Here is a 26240-nt window from a genome sequence, read left to right as displayed (position 1 = left end):
CGACTCTGTCAACCACCGCATTCTTATTGGCAGACTAAATAGCCTTGGTTTCTCAAATGACTGCCTCGCCTGGTTCACCAACTACTTCTCAGATAGAGTTCAGTGTGTCAAATCGGAGGGCCTGTTGTCTGGACCTATGGCAGTCTCTATGGGGGTGCCACAGGGTTCAATTCTTGGGCCGACACTTTTCTCCGTGTATATCAATGATGTCGCTCTTGCTGCTGGTGACTCTCAGATCCACCTCTACGCAGACGACACCATTTTGTATACATCTGGCCCTTCATTGGACACTGTGTTAACAAACCTCCAAACGAGCTTCAATGCCATACAACAATCCTTCAGTAGCCTCCAACTGCTCTTAAACACTAGTAAAACTAAATGCATGCTTTTCAATCGAACGCTGCTGGCACCCGCCCACCCGACTAGAATCACCACTCTCGACGGGTCTGACCTAGAGTATGTGGACAACTACAAATACCTAGGTGTCTGGTTAGACTGTAAACTCAACTTCCAGACTCACATAAAGAATCTCCAATCCAAAGTTAAATCTAGAATCGGCTTCCTATTTCGCAACAAAGCCTCCTTCACTCATGCTGCCAAACATGCCCTCGTAAAACTGACTATCCTACCGATCCTTGACTTCGGCGATGTCATTTACAAAATAGCCTCCAACACTCTACTCAGCAAATTGGATGTAGTCTATCACAGTGCCATCCGTTTTGTCTCCAAAGCCCCATACACTACCCACCACTGTGACCTGTACGCTCTTGTTGGCTGGTCCTCACTACATGTTCGTCGTCAAACCCACTGGCTCCAGGCCATCTATAAATCACTGCTAGGCAAATCCCCGCCTTATCTTAGCTCATTGGTCACCATAGCAGCACCCACCCGCAGTCTGCGCTCCAGCAGGTATATCTCACTGGTCATTCCCAAAGCCAACACCTCCTTTGGCCGCCATTCCTTCCAGTTCTCTGCTGCCAATGACTGGAACGAATTGCAAAAATCTCTGAAGCTGGAGACTCTTATCTCCCCCAATAACTTTAAGCATCAGTTGTCAGAGCACCTTACCGATCACTGCACCTGTACACAGCCCATCTGAAATTAGCCCACCCAACTACCTCATCCCTATATTGTTATTTAATTTGCTCTTTTGCACCCCAGTATCTCTATTTGCACATAATCTCTTGCACATCTAGCATTCCAGTGTTAATACTATTGTAATTATTCTGCACTATAGCCTATTTATTGCCTTACCTCCATAACTTGCTACATTTGCACACACTGTATATATATTTTCTGTTGTATTTCTGACTATGTTTTTTTTTTACCCCATATGTAACTCTGTGTTGTTTTTATTGCACTACTTTGCTTTATCTTGGCCAGGTCGCAGTTGTAAATGAGAACCTGTTCTCAACTGGCTTACCTGGTTAAATAAAGGTGAAATAAAAAAATAAAAATAAAAAGATAATAAACAGAGAGTATTAGCATCGTAAAAGAGGGATGGGGGGCAATGCAAATAGTCTGGGTAGCCATTTGATTAGATGTTCAGTAGTCTTATGGCTTGGAGGTAGAAGCTGTTTAGAAGCCTCTTGGACCTAGACTTGGCGCTCCGGTACCGCTTGCCGTGCGGTAGCAGAGAGAACAGTCTATGACTAGGGTGGCTGGAGTCTTTGACAATTTTTAGGGCCTTCCTCTGACACCGCCTGGTATAGAGGTCCTGGATGGCAGGAACCTTGGCCCCAGTGATGTACTGGGCCGTACGCACTACCCTCTGTAGTGCCTTGCGGTCGGAGGCCGAGCAGTTGCCATAACAGGCAGTGATGCAACCAGTCAGGATGCTCTCAATACACAAGAAATATGCGACTCTGATGCACATGGTGATGTATATAAAAATGCCTATAGGGGTTTAAAAACAAGGTTTTACATGGTTTTGTTTGAGGGAAAATGGTCAAGCGTTTTATCTGGCCAATTTACTTTCAAATGCAGAGATAGGCTTAGTTAATTAGCCTATATGTCTAGCTACATACCGGTATAGGCTTACATTGACCTACCTCTATATTTCAACATAGCATACTGTATATAGGCTATATAAAAACCATGCAAATAAGTGTATGAACTTACATTTATTCTCTCTGGTATCCTGCGCTACTGTGTGCTATCCCTGCATCATATTGCCATGCGGCATAAGCTATTAATACGCGTATGGATGGAGACCATGCGTCCATTTGTGTAAGCCCTACTTGTCCTTGGGTAGGGGAGGGAATGGCCGGCAGGGAAGTAGCTCAGTTGGTAGAGCATGGTGTTTGCAACACCAGGGTTGTATGTTCGATTCCCACGGGGGGCCAGTATGAAAAAAATTAAAATAATGTATGCACTCATAAGTCGCTCTGGATAAGAGCGTCTGCTAAATGACTAAAATGTAAATAATGAATTCAGTGCGTCATTGTCTATCAATATCGGAAATAGGCCTATTCTTTCCATAAGACCACTGTAAGTGCGCATGCAGCTTATGCGCCCATGGGTAGGCCTATATGGTACAACATTTTGTTACAAAGTGGGGTTCAAATGGTTTGAATTGTCGTTTTTTTGTCAACATTCTGCACAAAATACACTGCACAAAATACACAAAATTCTTCTTCATTGTTTAGAAACTCATGAAATATGAAACATGCCTGTCTATTAAAAGTTGTCTTACAGGAAAATACACAGCGATTTCTATGAAATTCCATCTGAAAGAGTTACAGTTCATATAAGGAAAGCAGTCCAAAAAAAATAGGGCCGTTGATCAGAAAACCAGTCAGTACCTGGTGTGACCACCATTTGCCTCATGCAGCTAGACACATCTCCTTCGCATAGAGTTGATCAGCCTGTTGATTGAGGCCTGTGGAATGTTGTCCCACTCCTCTTCAATGGCTGTGTGAAGGTACTGGATATTGGCGGGAACTTGAACACGCTGTCGTACATGTCGATCCAGAGCATCCCAAACATGCTCAATGGGTGACATGTCTAGTGAGTATGCAGGCCATGGAAGAACTGGGAAAAGTTCAGCTTCCCGGAATTGTGTACAGATCCTGGAGACATGGGGCCATGCATTATCATGCTGAAACATGAGGTGGTGGCGGCAGATAAATGGCATGACAGTTGGCCTCAGAATCTCTGTGCATTCAAATTGCCATTGATAAAATGCAATTGTGTTCCTTGTCCGTATTTTATGCCTGCCCATACCATAACCCCACCGCCTCCATGGGACACTCTGTTCACAAGTTGATGTCAGCAAGTCACTTGCCCACACGACGCCATACACACTGTCTGCCATCTGTGGTCCTCTGTAGCTCAGCTGGTAGAGCACGGCGCTTGTAACGCCAAGGTAGTGGGTTCGATCCCCGGGACCACCCATACACAAAAATGTATGCACGCATGACTGTAAGTCGCTTTGGATAAAAGCGTCTGCTAAATGGCATATTATTATTATTATTATTATTATCTGCCCGGTACAGTTGAAACCGGGATTCATCCGTCAGCAGCACACTTCTCCAGTGTGCCAGTGGCCATCTAAGGTGAGCATTTGCCAACTGCAGTCAGGTCAAGACCCTGGTGAGGACGACGAGCATTCAGATGAGCTTCACTGAGACGATTTCTGACAGTTTTTGCAGAAATTATTCGGTTGTGCAAACCCACAGTTTCATCAGCTGTCTGAGTGGCTGGTCAAAGACGATCCCGCAGGTGAAGAAGCCAGATGTGGAGGTCCTGGGCTGGAGTGGATATACGTGGTCTGAGGTTGTGAGGCCGGTTGGACGTACTGCCAAATTCTCTAAAACGATGTTGAAGGCGGCTTATGGTAGAGAAATTAACATTCATTTATCTGGCAACAGCTCTGGTGGACATTCCTGCAGTCAGCATGCCAATTGCACGCTCACTCAAAACTTTGAGACATCTGTGGCATTGCGTTGTGTGACAAAACTGCACATTTTAGAGTGGCCTTTTATTGGCCCCAGCGCACGGTGCACCTGTGTAATGATCATGCTGTTTAATCAGCTTCTTGATATGCCACACCTTTCAGGTGCATGGATTATCTTGGCAAAGAAGAAATGCTCACTAACAGGGATGTAAACAAATTTGTGCACCAAATTTGAGAGAAGTAAGCTTTTTGTGCATATGGAAGATATCTGGGATCTTTTATTTACATGTTGTATTTATATTTTTGTTCAGTGTAGTTGAATTACATGTAGTGGAGCTACTCGCCAACACTGCTCCAAAGCTTGTTGGTTCGATCCCTTCAACCGCCTTTCGGCCTTTCTGTCCCCCTACCCTGTCTAACCTCTCATGCTGTACTGCCTGAATACAAGCCCCCAGAAATATGAATGGAGAGTGGAATTTCACTCTGCTTAAAAAAAAAAAAATATATACAGTACACAGAAAAGATAGTGTGTATTATGAACATGATGCTGATACGTTATTGTCTAACTATCTAAATGTTATATGTCTGTCTGTGTGTTAGAATGTGGGAGGTGGTACGTCTGTCCTGCGCGTGTTGGCCACGGACCGTGACATTGGGCCCAACGCCATGCTCTTCTACTACATCACCTCGGGTAACAAGGACCTCACCTTCCGTATGGACCGCATGACCGGCGAGATGGTGACCCGACCATCCCCACCTGACCGCGAGCGCCAGCAGGAATACCGGCTGAGCATGATGGTAGAGGACGACGGCACGCCGTCACTATCGGTGAGTCAGAGAGCAGGGTTATTTCTGGATCAAAAAGAGGCTTAGGTGGTGGGCGTGTGGGCGTGGCAATGAGCGCGGTCGGCCGTTGGCGTGGCTACATTTTAGTGAATTTTTTTGAGGCCCTCATCTTGGCACTGTAGAGAAATTGTAAAATGTTGACGCTAATATCCAGCAAATCTACGAATTTCTCTATGGAACGACTTATTTTCTTCAGTTTTAAAGCAAATGTCCTGCAATTCTTCACATATTGCTATGCAGCTGAGAGAAAATGTTGCCGTTTTAAATCTAATTTCCTGTGATTCTACATATTTTGCCGTGGAGCTGAGAAAAAATGTTTCCGTTTTAAAGCTAGTTTCCTGCAATTCTATGCATTTGGCCATGGATAATGCTGTTTTCTTTTGCTCAAACATAATAACAAAATGAATACTACTAAATTCATATTTTTTTGTATTTTGTTTAATTCTCCCTGACTCTAGCTTTTATTTTGGTGATTGTTAGTTCTCAAAAATTATATCATAAAAAAATATATAGGTCCATTATCTTTTCTACATGCTTTACTGGTTTTAGTCATTTAAGTTCACACTTAAAGCGTTTTTCCATCCCAAAAAATGTATAATTGCTTTATAAATAAAGATATATTTTTACACTGTTTGGACTTAGGCGACCTGAAAAAACGCTTAGGCGGTCCGCCCAAGGATTACAATGGCAGAAAAATCCCTGAGAGAGGGTCAGAGGTTCGAGGTCAAAATAGAGCCATCTATATGTCAGAGAGGCATGATTGATCTACATTGACAGAATCAGATCAGAATCACCTCCACTCAGAATTGTACTTGATGATATGGCGCTGCTAGTGATATACAACATTTAGAGCCAGAATATAGACAGAGGAGTTTTAACAAAGTTTACATACATTATATACAGCTATGTAGAGTGAGCATAGAGCAGTGGTCACCTTTTCTGAGTCAAGATCACTTTGAGTCAAAATGCAAGCCGAGATCTACAGCTCATCAGCTGCAGGCCATCAGTCAGCTGTGTGTCAAAAGCAATACAATAAATTATCTATTACCAGTGTTATCATACACCAAAAATTGGCTATGCTTGAATTGCCCTGCTAATGTTGTTCTTCTCAGACACTTTAGAAATTATATTTAAACATTTTAGGTATATGATTGCACTGCTATTAGATAATTTGTTGTATTACTTGTGAGGAACAGCTGAGTGAGCATAATATACAGTACCAGTCAAAAGTTTGGACACATCTACTCATTCAAGGTTTTATTTGTATTTTTACTATTTTCTACATTGTAGAATAATAGTGAAGACATCAAAACTATGAAATAATACATATGGAAACATGAAGTAACCAAAAAAGTGTTAAATCAAAATATATTTTATATTTGAGATTCTTCAAATAAACACCCTTTGCCTGGATGACAGCTTTGCACACTCTTGGCATTCTCTCTACCAGCTTCACCTGGAATGCTTTTCCAACAGTCTTGAAGGAGTTCCCACATATGCTGAGCACTTGTTGGCTGCTTTTCCTTCACTCTGCCGTCCGACTCATCCCAAACCATCTCAATTGGGTTGAGGTCGTGGGATTGTGGAGGCCAGGTCATCTGATGCAGCACTCCATCACTCTCCTTCTTTGTAAAATAGCCCTTACACAGCCTGGAGGTGTGTTGGGTCATTGTCCTGTTCTTGACATTTTCCAGATTGACTGACCTTCATGTCTTAAAGTAATGATGGACTGTCGTTTTTCTTTGCTTATTTTAGCTGTTATTGCCATAATATGGACTTGGTCTTTTACCAAATAGGGCTATCTTCTGTATACCACCCCTACCTTGTCACAACACAACAGATTGGCTCAAACACATTAAGAAGGAAAATAAATTCCACAAATTAACTTTTAAGAAGGCACACCTGTTAATTGAAACACATTCCATGTGACTACCTCGTGAAGCTGGTTGAGAGAATGCCAAGAGTGTGCAAAGCTGTCATTAAGGCAAAGGGTGGCTATTTGAAGAATCTCAAATCTCAAATATATATTTGATTTGTTTAACACTTTTTTGGTTACTACATGATTCCATATGTGTTATTTAATAGTTTTGATGTCTTCACTATTATTCTACAATGTAAAAAATAGTAAAGAATAAAGAAAAACCCTTGAATAAGTAGGTGTGTCCAAACTTTTGAATGGTAGTGTATATATTTAATTTTTTATTGGACTGATGATCTGAATATGATGGTCATTCCATTCTGAGGGGAGGGAGGATGCAGTGGTGAGGCTGCCTCTCTCCCTCCCTCCGCTGAGGAAAGGGGACACAGTGTTCAAGCTGATGACGACACTTAAGTCGCACTGCATTATTTCTGCCTCATGCACCAATTCATGTTGTTACTCCTATGACCAGAAAAAGTTAAATATTCCTTGATATTAAAAAAGACACAAGCCGCTAATAATAACAGTGCTGGTTCAACAATAATATCAAGGGATTAAAAATCAAGGGCTTAAAAACAAAGGTGTCATTGTACGCTGATGATTCATGTTTTCTTTTAAATCCACAACTTGAATCCCTCCACAGCCTCATAGAGGATTTAGATACATTTTCTAACTTCTCTGGATTACAATAAAATAATGATAAATGTACTATATTTCGTATTGGATCACTAAAAAATAAAAATGTTACATTACCATGTAGTTTACCAATAAAATGGTCTGATGGTGATGTGGATATACTCTGAATACATATGCCAAATGAAATAAATGATCTCACTCCAATACATTTTAATAGAAAGTTGGCAAAAATAGATAAGATCTTACTACCATGGAAAGGTAAATACCTGTCCATTTGTGGAAAAATCACCCTGATTAACTCTTTAGTATTATCCCAGTTTACCTACAGTGGGGAGAACAAGTATTTGATACACTGCCGATTTTGCAGGTTTTCCTACCTACAAAGCATGTAGAGGTCTGTAATTTTTATCATAGGTACACTTCAACTGTAAGAGACAGAATCTAAAACAAAAATCCAGAAAATCACATTGTATGATTTTTAAGGAAATAAATAGCTTTTTATTGCATGACATAAGTATTTGATACATCAGAAAAGCAGAACTTAATATTTGGTACAGAAACCTTTGTTTGCAATTACAGAGATCATACGTTTCCTGTAGGTCTTGACCAGGTTTGCACACACTGCAGCAGGGATTTTGGCCCACTCCTCCATACATACCTTCTCCAGATCCTTCAGGTTTCGGGGCTGTCACTGGGCAATATGGACTTTCAGCTCCCTCCAAAGATTTTCTATTGGGTTCAGGTCTGGAGACTGGCTAGGGCACTCCAGGACCTTGAGATGCTTCTTACGGAGCCACTCCTTAGTTGCCCTGGCTGTGTGTTTCGGGTCGTTGTCATGCTGGAAGACCCAGCCACGACCCATCTTCAATGCTCTTACTGAGGGAAGGAGGTTGTTGGCCAAGATCTCGCGATACATGGCCCCATCCATCCTCCCCTCAATACGGTGCAGTCGTCCTGTCCCCTTTGCAGTTTCCACCTCCATGCTTCATGGTTGGGATGGTGTTCTTGGGGTTGTACTCATCCTTCTTCTTCCTCCAAACACGGCGAGTGGAGTTTAGACCAAAAAGCTCTATTTTTGTCTCATCAGACCACATGACCTTCTCCCATTCCTCCTCTGGATCATCCAGATGGTCATTGGCAAACTTCAGACGGGCCTGGACATGCGCTGGCTTGAGCAGGGGGACCTTGCGTGCGCTGCAGGATTTTAATCCATGACTGCGTAGTGTGTTACTAATGGTTTTCTTTGAGACTGTGGTCCCAGCTCTCCTCAGGTCATTAACCAGGTCCTGCCGTGTAGTTCTGGGCTGATCCCTCACCTTCCTCATGATCATTGATGCCCCACGAGGTGAGATCTTGCATGGAGCCCCAGACCGAGGGTGATTGACCGTCATCTTGAACTTCTTCCATTTTCTAATAATTGCGCCAACAGTTGTTGCCTTCTCACCAAGCTGCTTGCCTATTGTCCTGTAGTCCATCCCAGCCTTGTGCAGGTCTACAATTTTATCCCTGATGTCCTTGCACAGCTCTCTGGTCTTGGCCATTGTGGAGAGGTTGGAGTCTGTTTGATTGAGTGTGTGGACAGGTGTCTTTTATACAGGTAACACATTCAAACAGGTGCAGTTAATACAGGTAATGAGTGGAGAAAAGGAGGGATTCTTAAAGAAAAATGAACAGGTCTGTGAGAGCCGGAATTCTTACTGGTTGGTAGGTGATCAAATACTTATGTCATGAAATAAAATGCAAATTAATTACTTAAAAATCATACAATGTGATTTTCTGGATTTTTTTTTTTAGATTCCGTCTCTCACAGTTGAAGTGTACCTATGATAAAAATTACAGACCTCTACATGCTTTGTAAGTAGGAAAGCCTGCAAAATCGGCAGTGTATCAAATACTTGTTCTCTCCACTGTATATATGTAGATATATATGCGAGAGAAAAAAAAAACATATGGGGGATTGGAAGTGATGCAGACAATTTAATTGATGGAAGTTACAATCTATCTGCAATATTAAAGCTGATCTACCCCCTAAAAAAATAAATAATAATAATAACAGTGCTGGTTGTAGCGTGAGTGGAAGTAGGGAGAATGCTCATTTTATATCTTATAAAAGTCTTGAACAAAGTGTTGACAGTGCTGACGAACAACCATAACATGAATTTACTCATGTAAACAGCAGCTCTTTGCTATATTCATTGAGTCTATCTCTAGTCATTGTTTTAAAGGTTTTGAAATCTCACAATATCAACTTTGCTCCCTCATTTCACCATAGGGATGAGCTTGCCAATTAGCCTGGCTTATTCTTGGTATTTTGAATGAGTCCATACCTTTTTGAAGTGATTTCAGTAAATGATATAAAATTATGAAAACCTTTTTGAATGAGGAAATATTTGAAATAATACATCAAACTAATTGTCAAATCATTACATTAAGGCCTCAGAACCTGGAGAGAGACTTCAAAACACATTCTAACACATTTGAAGACAATGTTCACACGGCAATGCTCCACACATATGGAGCTGTAATTATTAACCCATTATACAGTATGTCGTAAGCTTATAGATGATTTGTGAAGCATGTACACTACATGGCCAAAAGTATGTAGACACCCCCTATTTCAGCCACACCCGTTGCTGACAAGTGTATAAAATCGGGCACTCAGCCATGCAATCTCCATAGAAAACCATTGGCAGTAGAAGGGCCTAACTGAAGAGCTCAGTGAATTTCAACATTGCACCGTCATAGGATGCCACCTCTCCAACAAGTCAGTTTGTCAAGTTTCTGCCCTGCTAGAGCTGCCAAAGTCAACTGTAAGTGCTGTTATTGAGAAGTGGAAACGTCTAGGCGCAACATAGTGGTAGGTCACGCAAGCTCACAGAATGGGACCGTCGAGTGCTGAAGCACATAGCACGTAAAAATTGTCTGTCCTCGGTTGCAACACTCACTACCGAGTTCCAAACTGCCTCTGGAAGCAACATCAGCACCAGAACTGTTCGTCGGGAGCTTCATGAAATGGGTTTCTATGGCCGAGCAGCCGCACACAAGCCTAAGATTACCATGCGCAATGCCAAGCTGCGGCTGGAGTGGCGTAAAGCTCGCCGCCATTGGACTCTGCAGTGATTAATCACGCTTTACCATCTGGCTGTCTGATGGACTAATCTGGGTTTGGCGGATGCCAGGAGAATGCTACCTGCCCGAATGCATAGTGTAAAGTTTGGTGGAGGAGGAATAATGGTCTGGGGGAGTTTTTCATGGTTCAGGCTCCTTAGTTCCAGTGAAGGGAAATCTTGACGCTACAGCATACAATGACATTCTAGACGATTCTGTGCTTCTAACTTAGTGGCAACAGTTTTGGGAAGGACCTTTCCTGTTTCAACATGACAATACCCCCGTGCACAAAGCGAGATCCATACAGAAATGGTTTGTCGAGACCGGTGTGGAAGAGCTTGACTGGCCTGCACAGAGCCCAGACCTCAACCCCATCGAACACCTTTGGGATGAATTGGAATCACAATGTGGTGTGCAAGTGTATGCGTGTGTGTCTGAATGTGTATGTGCACGTGCATTCGTGGTATATTTTTGCTGTCTCTAGTTGTGTGTGTGCAAATGTGAGACGTATATGACATGTCTTTGTGATCGTCTATGTGTAGCCTCCATCTCACGTTTTCTTGGTTAATATGTACATCAATGTTGTGAGAGTAGTACTACCGCTGTCATGTCTGAACAATATTCAAGCCAGTAGAGGTGCTCTCTCTCTCTCTCTCTCTCTCTCTCTCTGTCCCCTCTCTCTCTCTCTGTCCCTCTCTATCAGTCTCTCTCTCTCTCTCTCTCTCTCTGTCCCTCTCTATCAGTCTCTCTCTCTCTGTCAGTCTCTCTCTCTCAATATCTCTCTCTATCAGTCCCTCTCAGTCTCTCCCTGTCTGTCTCTCTCTCTCTGTCAGTCTCTCTCTCTCTATCAGTCCACTCTCTCTCTCTCTCTGTCCCTCTCTATCAATCTCTCTCTCTCTCTCTCTCTCTCTCATTCTCTCTCTCTCTCTCTCTCAATATCTCTCTCTATCAGTCCCTCTCAGTCTCTCTCTGTCAGTCTCTCTCTCGCTCTGTCAGACTCTCTCTCTCTCTCTCTATCAGTCCCGCTCAGTCTCTCTCTCTCTCGCTGTCAGTCTCTTTCTCTCTCTGTCAGTCTCTCTTTCTCTCTCTGTCAGTCTCTCTCTCTCTCTCTGTCAGTCTCTCTCTCTCTCTCTCTGTCAGTCAGTCTTTCTCTCTCTGTCAGTTGCTCTGTCAGTCTCTATCTCTCTCTCTCTCTCTCTCTCTCTCTGTCCCCTCTCTCTCTCTGTCCCTCTCTATCAGTCTCTCTCTGTCTCTCTCTCTCTGTCAGTCTCTCTCTCTATCAGTCCTCTCTCTCTGTCCCTCTCTCTCTCTCTCTCTCTCTCTCTCTCTCTCTCTCTCTCTCTCAATATCTCTCTATCAGTCCCTCTCAGTCTCTCTCTGTCAGTCTCTCTCTCGCTCTATCAGTCCCTCAGTCTCTCTCTGTCAGTCTATTTTTCTCTCTGTCAGTCTCTTTCTCTCTCTGTCAGTCTCTTTCTCTCTCTGTCAGTCTCTTTCTCTCTCTGTCAGTCTCTTTCTCTCTCTGTCAGTCTCTTTCTCTCTCTGTCAGTCTCTCTTTCTCTCTCTGTCAGTTGCTCTGTCAGTCTCTATCTCTCTCTCTCTCGCTCTGTCAGTCTCTCTCTCTCTGTCAGTCTGTCTCTCTCTGTCATTCAGTCTCTCTCTCTCTCTCTCTCTCTGTCAGTCAGTCTTTCTCTCTCTGTCGGTTGCTCTGTCGGTCTCTCTCTGTCAGTCTTTCTCTCTCTCTCTCTCTCTCTCTCTCTCTCTCTCTCTCTCTCTCTCTCTCTCTCTCTCTCTCTCTCTCTCTCTCTCTCTCTCTCTCTCTCTCTCTCTCTCTCTCTCTCTCTGTCAGTCTGTCTCTCTCTGTCATTCAGTCTCTCTCCCTCTCTATTTCTCTCTCTGTCAGTCTATCTCTCCCTCTCTCTTTCTCTCTCTGTCAGTCTTTCTCTCTATGTCAGTCAGTCTTTCTCTCTCTGTCAGTTGCTCTCTCTCTCTCTCTCTCTCTTTCTCTCTCTGCATGCTGGGAGTGTTTGGTGCATGCTGGGAATTGTTTGAGTGAGTACTAAGTGCGAGTGTTGTGTAGAGTTAGATATCCTGGGTTTTCCTTTTCTTGGTGATATCCTTTTTTCTTCTATGCATGATTAAGGTTATTATTTATATTTTCTTGTTGTGGTAGAATTAAGTATATTGTTTTTCGTGTCGAAATTACCCTGATTTTGGTGGGGATGGCGGCCCGAATGGGGACGCCGTCCCTGTCACTTCGGCACGGCTTTAGGTGTGTTACTGAAGCTACTGTCACGGTGGAGGAGGTTCTGGTCGCCGTAGGAGAGAAGGTAGGATATGAGAATGTTGCTTATGCGTCACGGATGAATAAAGCGGTGGTGGTATTTCTTAAAGAAGAGCGCCTTGTTGATCGTATGGTTGAGCATGGCGTACTTCTTAAAGGAATGTTTATTCAAGTTACGCCGCTTTTTTCTCCGTCAACAAGGGTAACGATTTCAAATGTACCGCCGTTCATTCCAAATGAGCTAATGGAGCGCGAGTTATTGCGCTTTGGGAAGTTTGCAAGTTCAATTAAGGTTTTCCCATTGGGTTGCAAACACCCCGCGTTGAAACAGGTAATGTCGTTTCGGCGACAGGTGTTTATGTTTTTGGACTCACCGGAGCAGACTTTGGAGTTATCGTTTAAAGTCAAGTATGACAATAGACTGTATATGGCTTATGCTAGTACGGGTAGTCAACAGTGTTTTGAGTGTGGGGATGTTGGTCATAAGCGACATGCTTGCCCGAAAAGGGAGAAGGCAGAGGGAGGGGCGCAGGTGGTCCTCGTAACGCCTGGGCCCACTGATGTAGGAAGAGGTGGGCTGACAGTGGTAGAGCAGCCACACGCATCTGTTGCTGAGGAACAAGTTGTCCGTGTTGAGGGCACAGAGGTGCAACTTGTACCAGAGGGAAATGTTATGCAGCAGAAAAAAATTGTTGTAGAAGGTAAGGATGGATCTGAAGGGCCATTTCCTCAGACTGGTGAGGAGGTGCCCAGTATGAGTGCTGTGGTACAGGAGGGGGTACATGTGGAGCTAATCTCCCAGGTAGTGGAGGAGATGCCCACTACAAGTAATGGGTTACAGGAGAGGGTTCATGTGAGCTCATCTCCCAGGTAGTGGAGGAGATGCCCACTATGAGTGCTGGGGTACAGGGGGGCTAGTCTCCCAGGTAGTGGAGGAGATGCCCACTACGAGTAATGGGGTTCAGGTGGGGCTAGTCTCCCAGGTAGTGGAGGAGATGCCCACTACGAGTAATGGGGTTCAGGTGGGGCTAGTCTCCCAGGTAGTGGAGGAGATGCCCACTACGAGTAATGGGGTTCAGGTGGGGCTAGTCTCCCAGGTAGTGGAGGAGATGCCTGGTACGAGTGATGGGGTGCAAGTGGGGAGTGTTGAAAGGGATGTGGTAGAGGGGAGTCAGTGGTCTGTGGCCTCAGTTGAGGAGGATCAGGAGAAGGATATGGATATCTCTCTTGATACGATATCAGCTGGTGAGGACTCAATTTACGATCTAGAGGAGGTAAATGGGTTTCTGGATCAGACTTTTGGGAAATCTGTCAAATTGGCAGATTATTTTGATGTTGATAAGTTTGTGAGGTCAGCTGTGATGTTACAGAAGACGGTGGGGTTAGACCAGTTGAGTGAGAAGAAGCGGTTTCGCTTGAGGAAATTTGTTACTGCTGTTGCAGCAGCAAAAGGTGGTGGGAAACGTGGTCAGGTTAAGAGAACATTTAAATACTGATGATGATTATGCCTCATAGGGTGTTCTATTCTCTTTGTCTGGTTTCTCTGTGGTATCTTCTGCTTTTCCTTTTTCTTTTCTATATGGAGGTACTAAGGGTAGGTTCTCTCAATATTAATGGAGGAAGGGACAGGAATAAGAGGGCTTGGGTATTAGAAGTAATAAAACAGAAAAGGCTTAATGTAGTTTTCCTACAGGAGACACATAGTGATGAGGAAAATGAGGTTGACTGGGGTATGTGGTGGGAGGGACAGCATATACTCAGTCATGGTACTAATTTCCAGTGCTGGGGTGGCAATCTTGTTTTCTTCAGGCTTAGGGGTGACTGTTGTATCTACAACAGAGATTGTCAAGGGTCGGGTTTTATTGGTCAAGGTGGATGTTATGTTTTTTTTTTTTTTTTTTTTGAATGTTTATGCTCCTAATGAGGGTACAGAGCGTATTGTTGGTTTTGATAAAATAAAGGAAACCTTAAGACAGTGTGACCAAGAGGGGTGTATGGTTTTAGGGGGACTGGAACTGTACAGTGGATTTTACTGTTGATCGCACCGCTGAAGAACCTCACCTGCGGTCAGCAATTTGTCTGTCTGGTCTATTAACTGAGTTTGAGCTTTCTGATGTGTGGAGAGTAAGGAATGCAAAAGTTAGGCAGTACACATGGCTAAAAGTTAATGAAGGTCATGTCAGTGCAGCAAGGTTAGACAGGTTGTATGTATCTGAGCAATACTGTAGTAGGGTTGGAAGGTGTGACATTACTCCTGTGGGTTTCTCTGATCACCATATTGTCACTGTTGATATTCACTTGTCCTGTCCACGAAGGTCATCATCTTATTGGTATTTTAATGTTAAATTGTTACATGATGTCATGTTTTGTGAAAGGTTTTTGTTGTTTTGGGAAAAATTGAGGGTTACAAAAGGGAATTTTGAGTCCTTGAGACAATGGTGGGAGGTTGGGAAGGCCCAAATACGATTATTTTGTCAACAGTATACTGCTCTGTCTTGAATTGAAGTTAAAGAGACTATCAGGGCCCTTGAACAGGACATTAAATCTATTGAATTGAAGTTGCTCACTCAGAATGACCCCGGACTAGTCATGAACTTACAGGACAAGAAACATGAATTGAGGTCGTTTCTGCATGAAAGAGTGAAGGGTGCCTTGATTAGGTCTCGTTTCGCTTCCCTCAAGGATATGGATGCTCCTAGTGTTTTTTTTTTTTACCTAGGACAGTCGACATTGCAACGTAAACAGATGGTCTGCCTTCGTCTCCCTGATGGGAAGGTGACCACGGATGACAGTGAAATGCGTCAACATGCCGTTGATTTCTATTTTGCCCTCTATAAGGCGGAGGATTGTGACTCTCTGTGTACTGAACAGTTGTTACACGGTCTTCCTCAATTGGGACCTGAGCAAAGAGTCGCATTGGACTCTGACATTACACTGCAAGAGCTGTCCACAGCAGTTATGCAGCTCTCAACAGGCCGAGCCCCTGGCATTGATGGTTTACCATCTGAGTTTTATAAGCACTTTTGGGGGTCTATTGGGGAGGATTTTTATGAAGTGGTGTGTGAATCTTTTCATGAGGGCTCTCTTCCTGTATCTTGTCAACGTGCGGTACTTTCACTGTTGCCAAAAAAGGGAGATTTGGCTCTCATAAAAAATTGGAGACCTGTTGCTTTGCTGTGTGCAGAATATAAAATTGTTTCTAAATGTCTCTCAAACAGGTTGAAAGAGTATCTGGGATTGTTGGTCCACAAGGACCAGTCCTACTGTGTACCTGATCGCTCTATTGTTGACAACTTGTTTCTAATAAGAGATGTTTTAGACATTTGTAAACTGTCTGATGTAAATGTGGGTTTACTTTCTTTGGATCAGGAGAAGGCTTTTGATCGTGTGGACCACCAGTACTTGTTTAAAACAATGAAAGCCTTTGGGTTTGGGGATGTTTTTTTGTCTTGGATGAATTTACTGTATGCTGGGGCCTCGTGTATGGTGAAGGTGGGGGGTGGTTTGAGTTGTCCCATCCCTGTCCAAAGGGGCATCAGGCAGGGATGCCCAATTTCAGGGCAGTTATACAGTCTGGCGATTGAACCAATGCTTTGTTTTTTAAGAGCGAAGCTTACTGGTTTCTCTGTGCCAGGTGTAATGAAGGGTCCTACGATAGCACTGTCTGCGTATGCAGATGACGTGACTGTTTTTATTACAGGGGGTGAGGATGTTAAGGTTCTCTCAGACGCTTTAAAGGTGTATGAGGGGGCCTCCTCAGCTAGAGTCAATTGGGGAAAGAGTGAAGCGCTGTGGGCAGGCCAGCTTCAGATGGGGTCCGCTCCACGGTTACCAGGGGGGCTTCAGTGGGGCAGAGATGGGATGAAGACTTTGGGGGTTTTTCTAGGCTCTGATGTCTTTCAGAAAAAGAACTGGGAGGGTGTAGTGGAGAAAGTGTGTGCCAGATTGTCTAGGTGGAAATGGGTGCTGCCCCAGCTGTCTTATAGGGGAAGGGTACTGGTAGCTAATAATCTTGCTGCCTCTACCGTGTGGCACAGACTAATGATTTTACAGCCACCAAAGGGTCTGATACAAGAGCTTCAGAGGACCCTTGTCAATTTCTTCTGGTCTGGACAACATTGGATTAAAGCTTCAGCCCTGTACCTGCCACTGCACGAGGGTGGGTAAGGCCTGGTGGACATTTCTTCCAGGATCATGGCTTTCCGGCTTCAAGCAGCCCAGAGACTGTTGTACAGTGACGGTTCTAGCTGGGTTGACACAGCCTACACATTGATGAGGAGAGCGGGCTGTTTGGGCTTAGAGAAGCACCTTTTCCTCTTAAAGCTGGAGGGGGGTGAGTTGCCTGGCCTGACTCCATTTTATGAGTCTGTTATGCAGGCTTGGAGAGTTCTGGTCAAGTCCCGTAAGGCCTGCACGCCACCAGGGATGTGGCTTTTTGAAGAGCCTCTTTTTCACAACACTGCCATCCAGTCCCGTGTTCTGGGTTCAGCTAGCCTACGTTCATGCCTGTTAGGCGTGGGGTGTACTAAGCTGGGGTGTACTAAGCTGGGAGAAAGAGCGGGGATCCGATCGTCTCGCCTACTGAGGAATGTCGTCGCTGAGGTCTGTGACTCCTTGCCAGTACTTCATCTGCAGTATGTGACTGACACTTCCAATTCTGATCGGTGGAAGGAGGGTCTGGATTATGTGTTCCCTGCACTGATTGTTAGTGCTGCGGCGGGGGCATTCGAGGAGGACGTGGGGATGCTGCTTTCCTTCGATACCCCGGAGCTGGGGGAGTTCAAGGAGGTGGGAAAGAAGGCCATGTACAGAATATGTGTAAAGGTGTCCCATGCCTCTTCCCTGGAAGGGGTAAAATCGACGAGGTGGGCGGGTGTGCTTGGTCCAGGTGCCTCCCCAAAAGGCTGTTGGCGATCATTATACAAACTGCCTATTGATAAGAGGACAGCTGACCTCCAATGGAGGATAAAACATGGAGCCATAGCCACCAACATGTATCTGGTACACCTGGATCCTACTGTTGGGGAGGGGTGTCCATTCTGTGCTGAGTCTGAAACTCTGGCACATCTGTTTTTACAGTGTCCCAGGTTGGTTGGGATGATTGACCTGATCACTAATTGGTTCTCAACGTTGGGAGAGGTTTTCTCTTCCCAACTGTAGATATTTGGGCCAAAGTACAGGTTTAGTCAGAAAGGTGTAGTTGTGTTGCTTAATTTTGTGTTAGGGGCAGCAAAATTGGCGATATGGAAGACCCGAAAGAACAGTATTCGGGGACAGGGGTCTGTGGATGTGGTGGGAATGCTGGAGGGAATGTTGGCAGCGAGACTAAGGATTGAGTTTGCCTATTATAAACTTGTCAACAATATTGATCTGTTTATGAGTATATGGGGTATTCAGAGGCTGTTGTGTTCAGTTACTGTGGAGGAGGAATTGGAGTTGTGTTTTTAATTGATGTGTAAATACGGTTTTGTATGAGTATTTATTGTGTGGTGGGCTCCCAGACCCAATAAAGATTATTTAAAACTCAAACTCTCTCTCTGTCAGTCTGTCTCTCTCTGTCATTCAGTCTCTCTCTCTCTCTCTCTCTATCTCTCTCTCTCTCTCTCTCTCTCTCTCTCTCTCAGTCTCTCTCTCTTTGTCAGTCAGTCTTTCTCTCTGTCAGTTGCTCTGTCGGTCTCTCTCTGTCAGTCTTTCTCTCTCTCTCTCTCTCTCTCTCTCTCTCTCTCTCGCTGTCAGTCTCTCTCTCGCTGTCAGTCTGTCTCTCTCTGTCATTCAGTCTCTCTCCCTCTCTATTTCTCTCTCTGTCAGTCGTTCTCTCTCTGTCAGTCTGTCTCTCTATGTCAGTCCCTCTCTGTCTTTCAGTTTCTCTCTGTGTCATTCAGTCGCTCTCTCTCTCTCACACTCTCTCTCTCTCTCTCAAATTCAAATTCAAGCTGCTTTATTGGCATGAAAAACATTGTGTCAATATTGCCAAAGCAACAATGTATACAATAATAAAATGATAAACAATAACAAATAATAATATAAGATGGGAGTAAATAATAATCAAAATTAAATACAAAAATAATAACAATAAAATGGTAACAGTTAATAGTAGAACTGTAATACATATAAACATCTAAATATGGAAAATGAAACTATAACTAACTTATAACTAAATAATGGTCATCTTCACCATTACATCAGTACTACAACTACCATCATCATTACTACCACTACTACCACCACCATCATTAAACTGCCATCATTACCATTACCACCCATACCACTACTATTTGGAATAATAAACAACAATAATAATGGTAATAACAATAATAGCAATAACAATAATAATAAGTACGTTACTATTTACTATGCTGATGTTCTTATTCAGTGTCCCTCAGGCTATGGCAAGCAAATACATATTTGGCTGCAAGAGGAGCCATTGCTCCTTCGCCCATGAGTATTTTTAGTTTTTCCTCTGGGTTTTTTTTATTTTTATTTTTTTTATTTCACCTTTTATTTAACCAGGTAAGCCAGTTGAGAACAAGTTCTCATTTACAACTGCGACCTGGCCAAGATAAAGCAAAGCAGTGCGATAAAAACAACAACACAGAGTTACATATGGGGTAAAACAAAACATAAAGTCAAAAAATACAACAGAAAATATATATACAGTGTGTGCAAATGAGCAAGTTATGGAGGTAAGGCAATAAATAGGCTATAGTGCAAAATAATTACAATTAGTATTAACACTGGAATGATAGATGTGCAAAAGATTATGTGCAAATAGAGAGACTGGGGTGCAAATGAGTAAAATAAATAACAATATAGGGATGAGGTAGTTGGGTGGGCTAATTTCAGATGGGCTGTGTACAGGTGCAGTGATCGGTAAGGTGCTCTGACAACTGATGCTTAAAGTTAGTGAGGGAGATAAGAGTCTCCAGCTTCAGAGATTTTTGCAATTCGTTCCAGTCATTGGCAGCAGAGAACTGGAAGGAATGGCGGCCAAAGGAGGTGTTGGCTTTGGGGATGAACAGTGAGATATACCTGCTGGAGCGCATACTACGGGTGGGTGTTGCTATGGTGACCAATGAGCTAAGATAAGGCTGGGATTTGCCTAGCAGTGATTTATAGATGGCATGGAGCCAGTGGGTTTGACGACAAACATGTAATGAGGACCAGCCAACAAGAGCGTACAGGTCACAGTGGTGGGTAGTGTATGGGGCTTTGGAGACAAAACGGATGGCACTGTGATAGACTACATCCAATTTGCTGAGTAGAGTGTTGGAGGCTATTTTGTAAATGACATCACCAAAGTCAAGGATCGGTAGGATAGTCAGTTTTACGATGGCATGTTTGGCAGCATGAGTGAAGGAGGCTTTGTTGCGAAATAGGAAGCTGATTCTGGATTTAACTTTGGATTGGAGATTCTTAATGTGAGTCTGGAAGGAGAGTTTACAGTCTAACCAGACACCTAGGTATTTGTAGTTGTCCACATACTCTAGGTCAGACCCGTCGAGTGTAGTGATTCTAGTCGGGTGGGCGGGTGCCAGCAGCGTTCGATTGAAGAGCATGCATTTAGTTTTACTAGTGTTTAAGAGCAGTTGGAGGCTACTGAAGGAGTGTTGTATGGCATTGAAGCTCGTTTGGAGGTTTGTTAACACAGTGTCCAATGAAGGGCGAGATGTATACAAAATGGTGTCGTCTGCGTAGAGGTGGATCTGAGAGTCACCAGCAGCAAGAGCGACATCATTGATATACACAGAGAAAAGAGTCGGCCCAAGAATTGAACCCTGTGGCACCCCCATAGAGACTGCCATAGGTCCAGACAACAGGCCCTCCGATTTGACACATTGAACTCTATCTGAGAAGTAGTTGGTGAACCAGGCGAGGTAGTCATTTGAGAAACCAAGGCTATTTAGTCTGCCAATAAAAATGCAGTGGTTGACAGAGTCGAAAGCCTTGGCCAGGTCGATGAAGACGGCTGCACAGTACTGTCTATTATCGATTGCGGTTAAAATATCATTTAGGACCTTGAGCGTGGCTGAAGTGCACCCATGACCAGCTCGGAAACCGGATTGCATAGCGGAGAAGATACGGTGGGATTCGAAATGGTCGGTGATCTGTTTGTTAACTTGGCTTTCGAAAGGCAGGGCAGGATGGATATAGGTCTGTAACAGTTTGAATCTAGAGTGTCACCCCCTTTGAAGAGGGGGATGACCGCGGCAGCTTTCCAATCTCTGGGGATCTCAGACATTATGAAAGAGAGGTTGAACAGGCTAGTAATATGTCTCCCGAGTGGCGCAGTGGTCTAAGGCACTGCATCGCAGTGCTAGCTGTGCCACTAGAGATCCTGGTTCGAATCCAGACTCTGCTGTAGCCGGCCGCAACCGGGAGACCAATGGGGCGGCGCACAATTGGTCCAGGGTAGGGGAGGGAATGGCCGGCAGGGAGGTAGCTAAGTTGGTAGAGCATGGTGTTTGCAACGCCAGGGTTGTGGGTTCGATTCCCACGGGGGGCCAGTATGAAAATAAAAAGAATAAGAGCGTCTGGATAAGAGCGTCTGCTAAATGACGTAAATGTAATAGGGGTTGCGACAATTTCGGCGGCTAGTTTTAGAAAGAAAGGGTCCAGATTGTCTAGCCCAGCTGATTTGTAGGGGTCCAGATTGTGCAGCTCTTTCAAAACATCAGCTGTCTGAATTTGTGTGAAAGAGAAGTGGGGGGGGTATGGGCAAGTTGCAGCGGCGGGTGCAAAGCTGGTGGCAGGGGTAGTGGTAGCCAGGTGGAACGCATGGCCAGCCGTAGCAAAATGCTTGTTGAAATTCTCGATTATTGTAGATTTATCGGTGGTGATAGTGTTTCCTAGCCTCAGTGCAGTGGGCAGCTGGGAGGAAGTGCTCTTATTCTCCATGGACTTTACAGTGTCCCAAAACTTTTTGGAGTTAGTGCTACAGGATGCAAAGTTCTGTTTGAAAAAGTTAGCCTTTGCTTTCCTAACTGCTTGTGTATATTGGTTCCTAACTTCCCTGAAAAGTTGCATATCACGGATGTTTTTGTGCTGGTCAAGGGGCTATATCTATTCTTAGTTCTGTATTTTTTGAATGGGGCATGTTTATTTAAGATTGAGAGGAAATTACTTTTAAAGAACAACCAGGCATCCTCTACTGACGGAATGAGATCTATATCCATCCAGGATACCTGGGCCAGGTCAATTAGGAAGGCCTGCTCGCTAAAGTGTTTTAGGGAGCGTTTGACAGTGATGAGGGGTGGTCGTTTGACCGCGGACCCGTTACGGACGCAGGCAATAAGGCAGTGATCGCTGAGATCCTGGTTGAAGACAGTGGAGGTGTATTTAGAGGGTAAGTTAGTCAGGATGATATCTATGAGGGTACCCATGTTTACGGATTTAGGGTTGTACCTGGTAGGTTCGTTGATAATTTGTGTGAGATTTTCATTTTTATTGCATACAATGCTCTGCAGGCTTTTTCTTTGAGTGCATTCACTGCCATAAATGTAGTCATTTCTGTGAATAATGAATCTCTTTGTGAGGAATATTTATCACAGTAAAGGAGAAAGTGCCTCTCTGTTTCTACCTCCCCTGTCGTGCAGTGACCACATATACGTTCCTCTTTGGGTAGCCATGTCTTTTTATGTCTGCCAGTTTCTATTGCCAATTGATGGTTACTCAGCCTGTACTTGGTAAGGATCTGTCTCTGCTTCGTATCTCTGACAGAGTAGAGATATTCAGCCAATTCATATTCTCTGTTTAGGGTCAGATAGCAATTTAGTCAGCTTTGGGATTTTGTTTCGTTTTTCCAATGTTGTAAATATGAGTCCTTTGATTGGTTCATGATTTTGTTCATTGGAATTCTTTCTTTTGAAGCAGTGCTGGTGTCAGCTTGGTTGGTTAGGTCCAACACCAGCTGACTGAGAGGGTTTGTTTCTGGGCTCAGCTCTTGGGTTTGAAGTGCTTTAAATTGCAGACTTGAATTTGGACTTGAATTTAGATGTAGCCAAAAATGTTATGATATTTTCTGTATTTTCATTACTACTGGAAAGCAGCCCAATTCTGCTCTACATGCATTAGTTGGTGTATTTCTCTGGACTTGTAGAATTTTCCGACAGAATTCTGCATGTAGGGCTTCAATTGGATGTTTGTCCCATATTTAAAAGTCCACTTTATTGAGTGGCCCCCAAACCTCACTTCCGTAAAGAGCTATTGGTAGGATTACACTGGGATGTTGATTTTGAATAATTTCATTTTTATTGCATACAATGCTCTGCTGGCTTTTTGTTTGAGTGCATTCACTGCCATATTAAAGTTTCCCGATGCAGATATGATCAGACCAAGGTATGTGTCATTTTTAGTGTGTTCAATTATGGTGTTGTTCAGGGTGAATTTATATTTGTGTTTCTGATATCTGTTTTTTTTGTTGAGAAAATCTTTATTTTAGTTTTTTTGAAATTTACTGCCAGGGCCCAATTATGGCAATATTGCTCTATAATGTTAAGGTTCTGTTGAAGACCTTCTTTGGTTGGTGATAGAAGTACCAAGTCATCAGCATATAGCAGGTATTTTACCTCTGTGTCAAATAGTGTGAGTCCTGGGGCTGGAGAATGGTCCAACATGTCTGCTAATTCATTGATATAAATGTTGAAAAGATTTGGACTCAAACTGCAGCCTTGTCTCACACCTCGACGTTGTGAAAATAATTATGTTATTTGGTTTTTGATTTTTATTGCACACTTGTTTTCTGTGTACATACATTTTAGTAAGTCATACACCTTACCACCAAGCCCACTTTGGATAATTTTGTAGAATAGCCCTTCATGCCAAATAGAATCAAATGCTTTTTTAAAGTCAATAAAGCAAGCAAAGTGTTTTTTTGGTGGACGTGTTTATTAATTAGTGTGTGTAAGGTGTATATATGGTCAGTAGTGCGATGGTTAGGGAGAAAGCCAATTTGACATTTACTTATTACATTTCTTTCTTGAAGAAAGGTTTGAATTCTTGAATTCAAAATGCTACAGAAAACCTTTCCCAAGTTGCTGTTTACGCAAATTCCCCTGTAATTATTGGGGTCTGATTTGTCTCAACTTTTGTGGATAGGGGAGATGAGCCCCTGGTTCCAGACATCAGGGAAGCAGCCAGAAGTTAAAACTATGTTGAACAATTTAAGCACAGCATTTTGCAACTCAGGTGTGCTGTTTTTCAGCATTTCATTTCTGATGTTATCTAGACCACAAGCCTTCTTTGATTTTATAGATTTGAGCTTTTCATTTAGTTCTTGTGGGGTTATTGGGTAATCTAATAGATTTTGGTTGTTTTTAATGACTGATTCAAGGATGTTCAATTTTTCTTGAATTTCTAATTGGTTCTGTTGTAAGTCTTTTTGTGGGATGTTTTTGTATAGATGATCAAAATAAGTTTTCCAAATTCCTTCATCTTGTATGGCTAATTATTGTGGCTTTGTCGTGCTTAAATTGTTCCACATGTCCCAGAACTGATTTTGGTCAATTGCACTTTCAATTTAATAAAGTGTCTTGTTGGTATAATTACATTTGTTGCGTTTCAGTGTATGTTTATACTGTTTCAGACTTTCAAAGTATTCATAGCGTAGATCTGGGTTGTTTTGCTGCTTATGTTTTTCATTTGACATTTGTCTTAGGTGTTTTCTAATTGTTTTACATTCGTTATCAAACCATTTTTCAGAAACATTTTGTTTTTTGTTTCTGATGTTGCATTTCTTTGGTTTTCTCAAATTTGCTTTCGATGCTGCTTTTTGGAAAATGCAATTTATGTTTTGAGTAGCCGAATTCACACCTTTATTGTTTTGGTGTTGTGAGTCATTGAAAAACTGTATAGAGTTCATCATTTCATTTGAGTTCAATGTTTCAATGAATCTCTCTGCACTGTTTTGAGCCCATCTGTATGATTGGTTCATGTTGTAGAGTTCATTGGGCTGTATTTTAAATGAATATTGCCGGTTAATTTATTCAGAAACACGTTGATCTGACTGTGATCTAACAATGGTGTCTGTGGTCTGACAGTGAATGCACTAATGGAGGAGGGGTCAATGTCAGTGATGGCATAATCGACTACACTTGTCCCAAGAGCTGAGCAGTAAGTAAACTGACATAAAGAGTCCCCTCTGATTCTACCATTAAGCATGTATAGGCCTAAGGCTCAACAGAGACGCACTAACTCCTTCCCATTTTTGTTCAGTATTTGGTCAGGACTGTTTCTATTATTTATAATTGGGCTACTGTACAAGGAGGGGTGTCCAAATATGTGGTGGTTACCTCCCGCATCAGTGTAGTCAGGCTCAGAACCTGTTCTTGCATTGAAATCTCCACAAAGAAGCACTTTACCCTCTGCCTGAAATTGAATGATTTCTGTATGGAGATTGTCAAAAAACTGATCATCATAATATGATTAATCTGAAGGAGGAGCATAAGCTGCACATATGTATACATCATTGTCACAATAGATTGTACCTTTGTTAAGTTTTAACCAAATGTGATTAGTACCTTTTTTCATTTCATTCAGTGCTAAGTCCTGCTTATGCCAAATAATGATTCCTCCTGAGTCTCTCTCTCTCTCTCTCTCTCTCTCTCTCTGGCATTCAGTCTCTCTCTCTCTCTGGCATTCAGTCCCTCCCTCTCTCTGTCATTCAGTCTCTCTCTCTCTCTCTCTCTCTCTCTCTCTCTCTCTCTCTCTCTCTCTCTCTCTCTCTCTCTCTCTCTCTCTCTCTCTCTCTCTCTCTCTCTCTCTCTCTCTCTCTCTCTCTCTCTCTCTCTCTCTGTCATTCAGTCTCTCTCTCTGTCATTCAGTATCTCTCTCTCTGTCATTCAGTATCTCTTTCTCTCTCTCTCTGTCATTCAGTCTCTCTCTCTCACTCTGTCATTCAGTCTCTCTCTCTCTCACTCTGTCATTCAGTCTCTCTCTCTCTCTCTCTCTCTCTCTCTCTCTCTCTCTGTCATTCAGTATATCTCTCTCTGTCATTCAGTCTCTCTCTCTCTCTCTCTCTCTGTCATTCAGTCTCTCTCTCTCTCATTCAGTCTCTCTCTCTCTGTCATCCAGTCTCTCTCTCTGATTTGTGAGAGCGACTGGAATTATTTTCACTCTATTGGGTTTTGGTGTGTGTGTGTATGTGTGTGTATATATATATATATATATATATATATATATATATATATATATATATATATATATATATATATATTGATTTATTAGTTTAGTTGTTTTAAGGTTATCTTGTCTAACTATCACTAAGCACGTATACGGGTGGTGGGATCGTTGAGGTTGTTTTTCGCGAGGGCACAACCAGCGGGTGGGGCTGGTTGCAATGGCCACTTGCGGAAGTTTGGAGTTTGAAAAACTTAGTCGCGGCATGGAGTAAAGATTCCTGCTGCGGCCGGGTGTTCAGTGGAAGAATGTAGCTTGGCAGTGGGGGCTATCATTGGGTATGATAGCATCAAATCAGCTTCAAGGATGAATAGCGCTGTAGTGATATTCTTAGATTCCATTAAAAAGGTGAATACGATAGTGGTGTTGTGTTGCGGGAG

The 26240-nt window shown here is 43.1% G+C and overlaps 1 protein-coding gene across 1 annotated transcript in view; it reads left to right on the top strand.

Annotated features, from left to right (window-relative positions):
• The window catches only part of LOC121568021 (cadherin-23-like), a 188291-nt gene that overhangs the window by 37177 nt on the left and 124874 nt on the right, over positions 1-26240 (top strand). Inside the window, exon 4 of the mRNA XM_045221067.1 lies at positions 4499-4726. Within this exon, the coding sequence (XP_045077002.1) occupies positions 4499-4726 (228 nt within the window). The remainder of the gene's footprint in view (positions 1-4498; positions 4727-26240) is intronic.

This window comes from Coregonus clupeaformis, chromosome 1 (assembly GCF_020615455.1).
Source record: "Coregonus clupeaformis isolate EN_2021a chromosome 1, ASM2061545v1, whole genome shotgun sequence".
NCBI lineage: Eukaryota > Metazoa > Chordata > Actinopteri > Salmoniformes > Salmonidae > Coregonus > Coregonus clupeaformis.
Note: the sequence above shows the minus strand (reverse complement) of the source record. Positions and strands in the feature narration are given on the sequence as shown.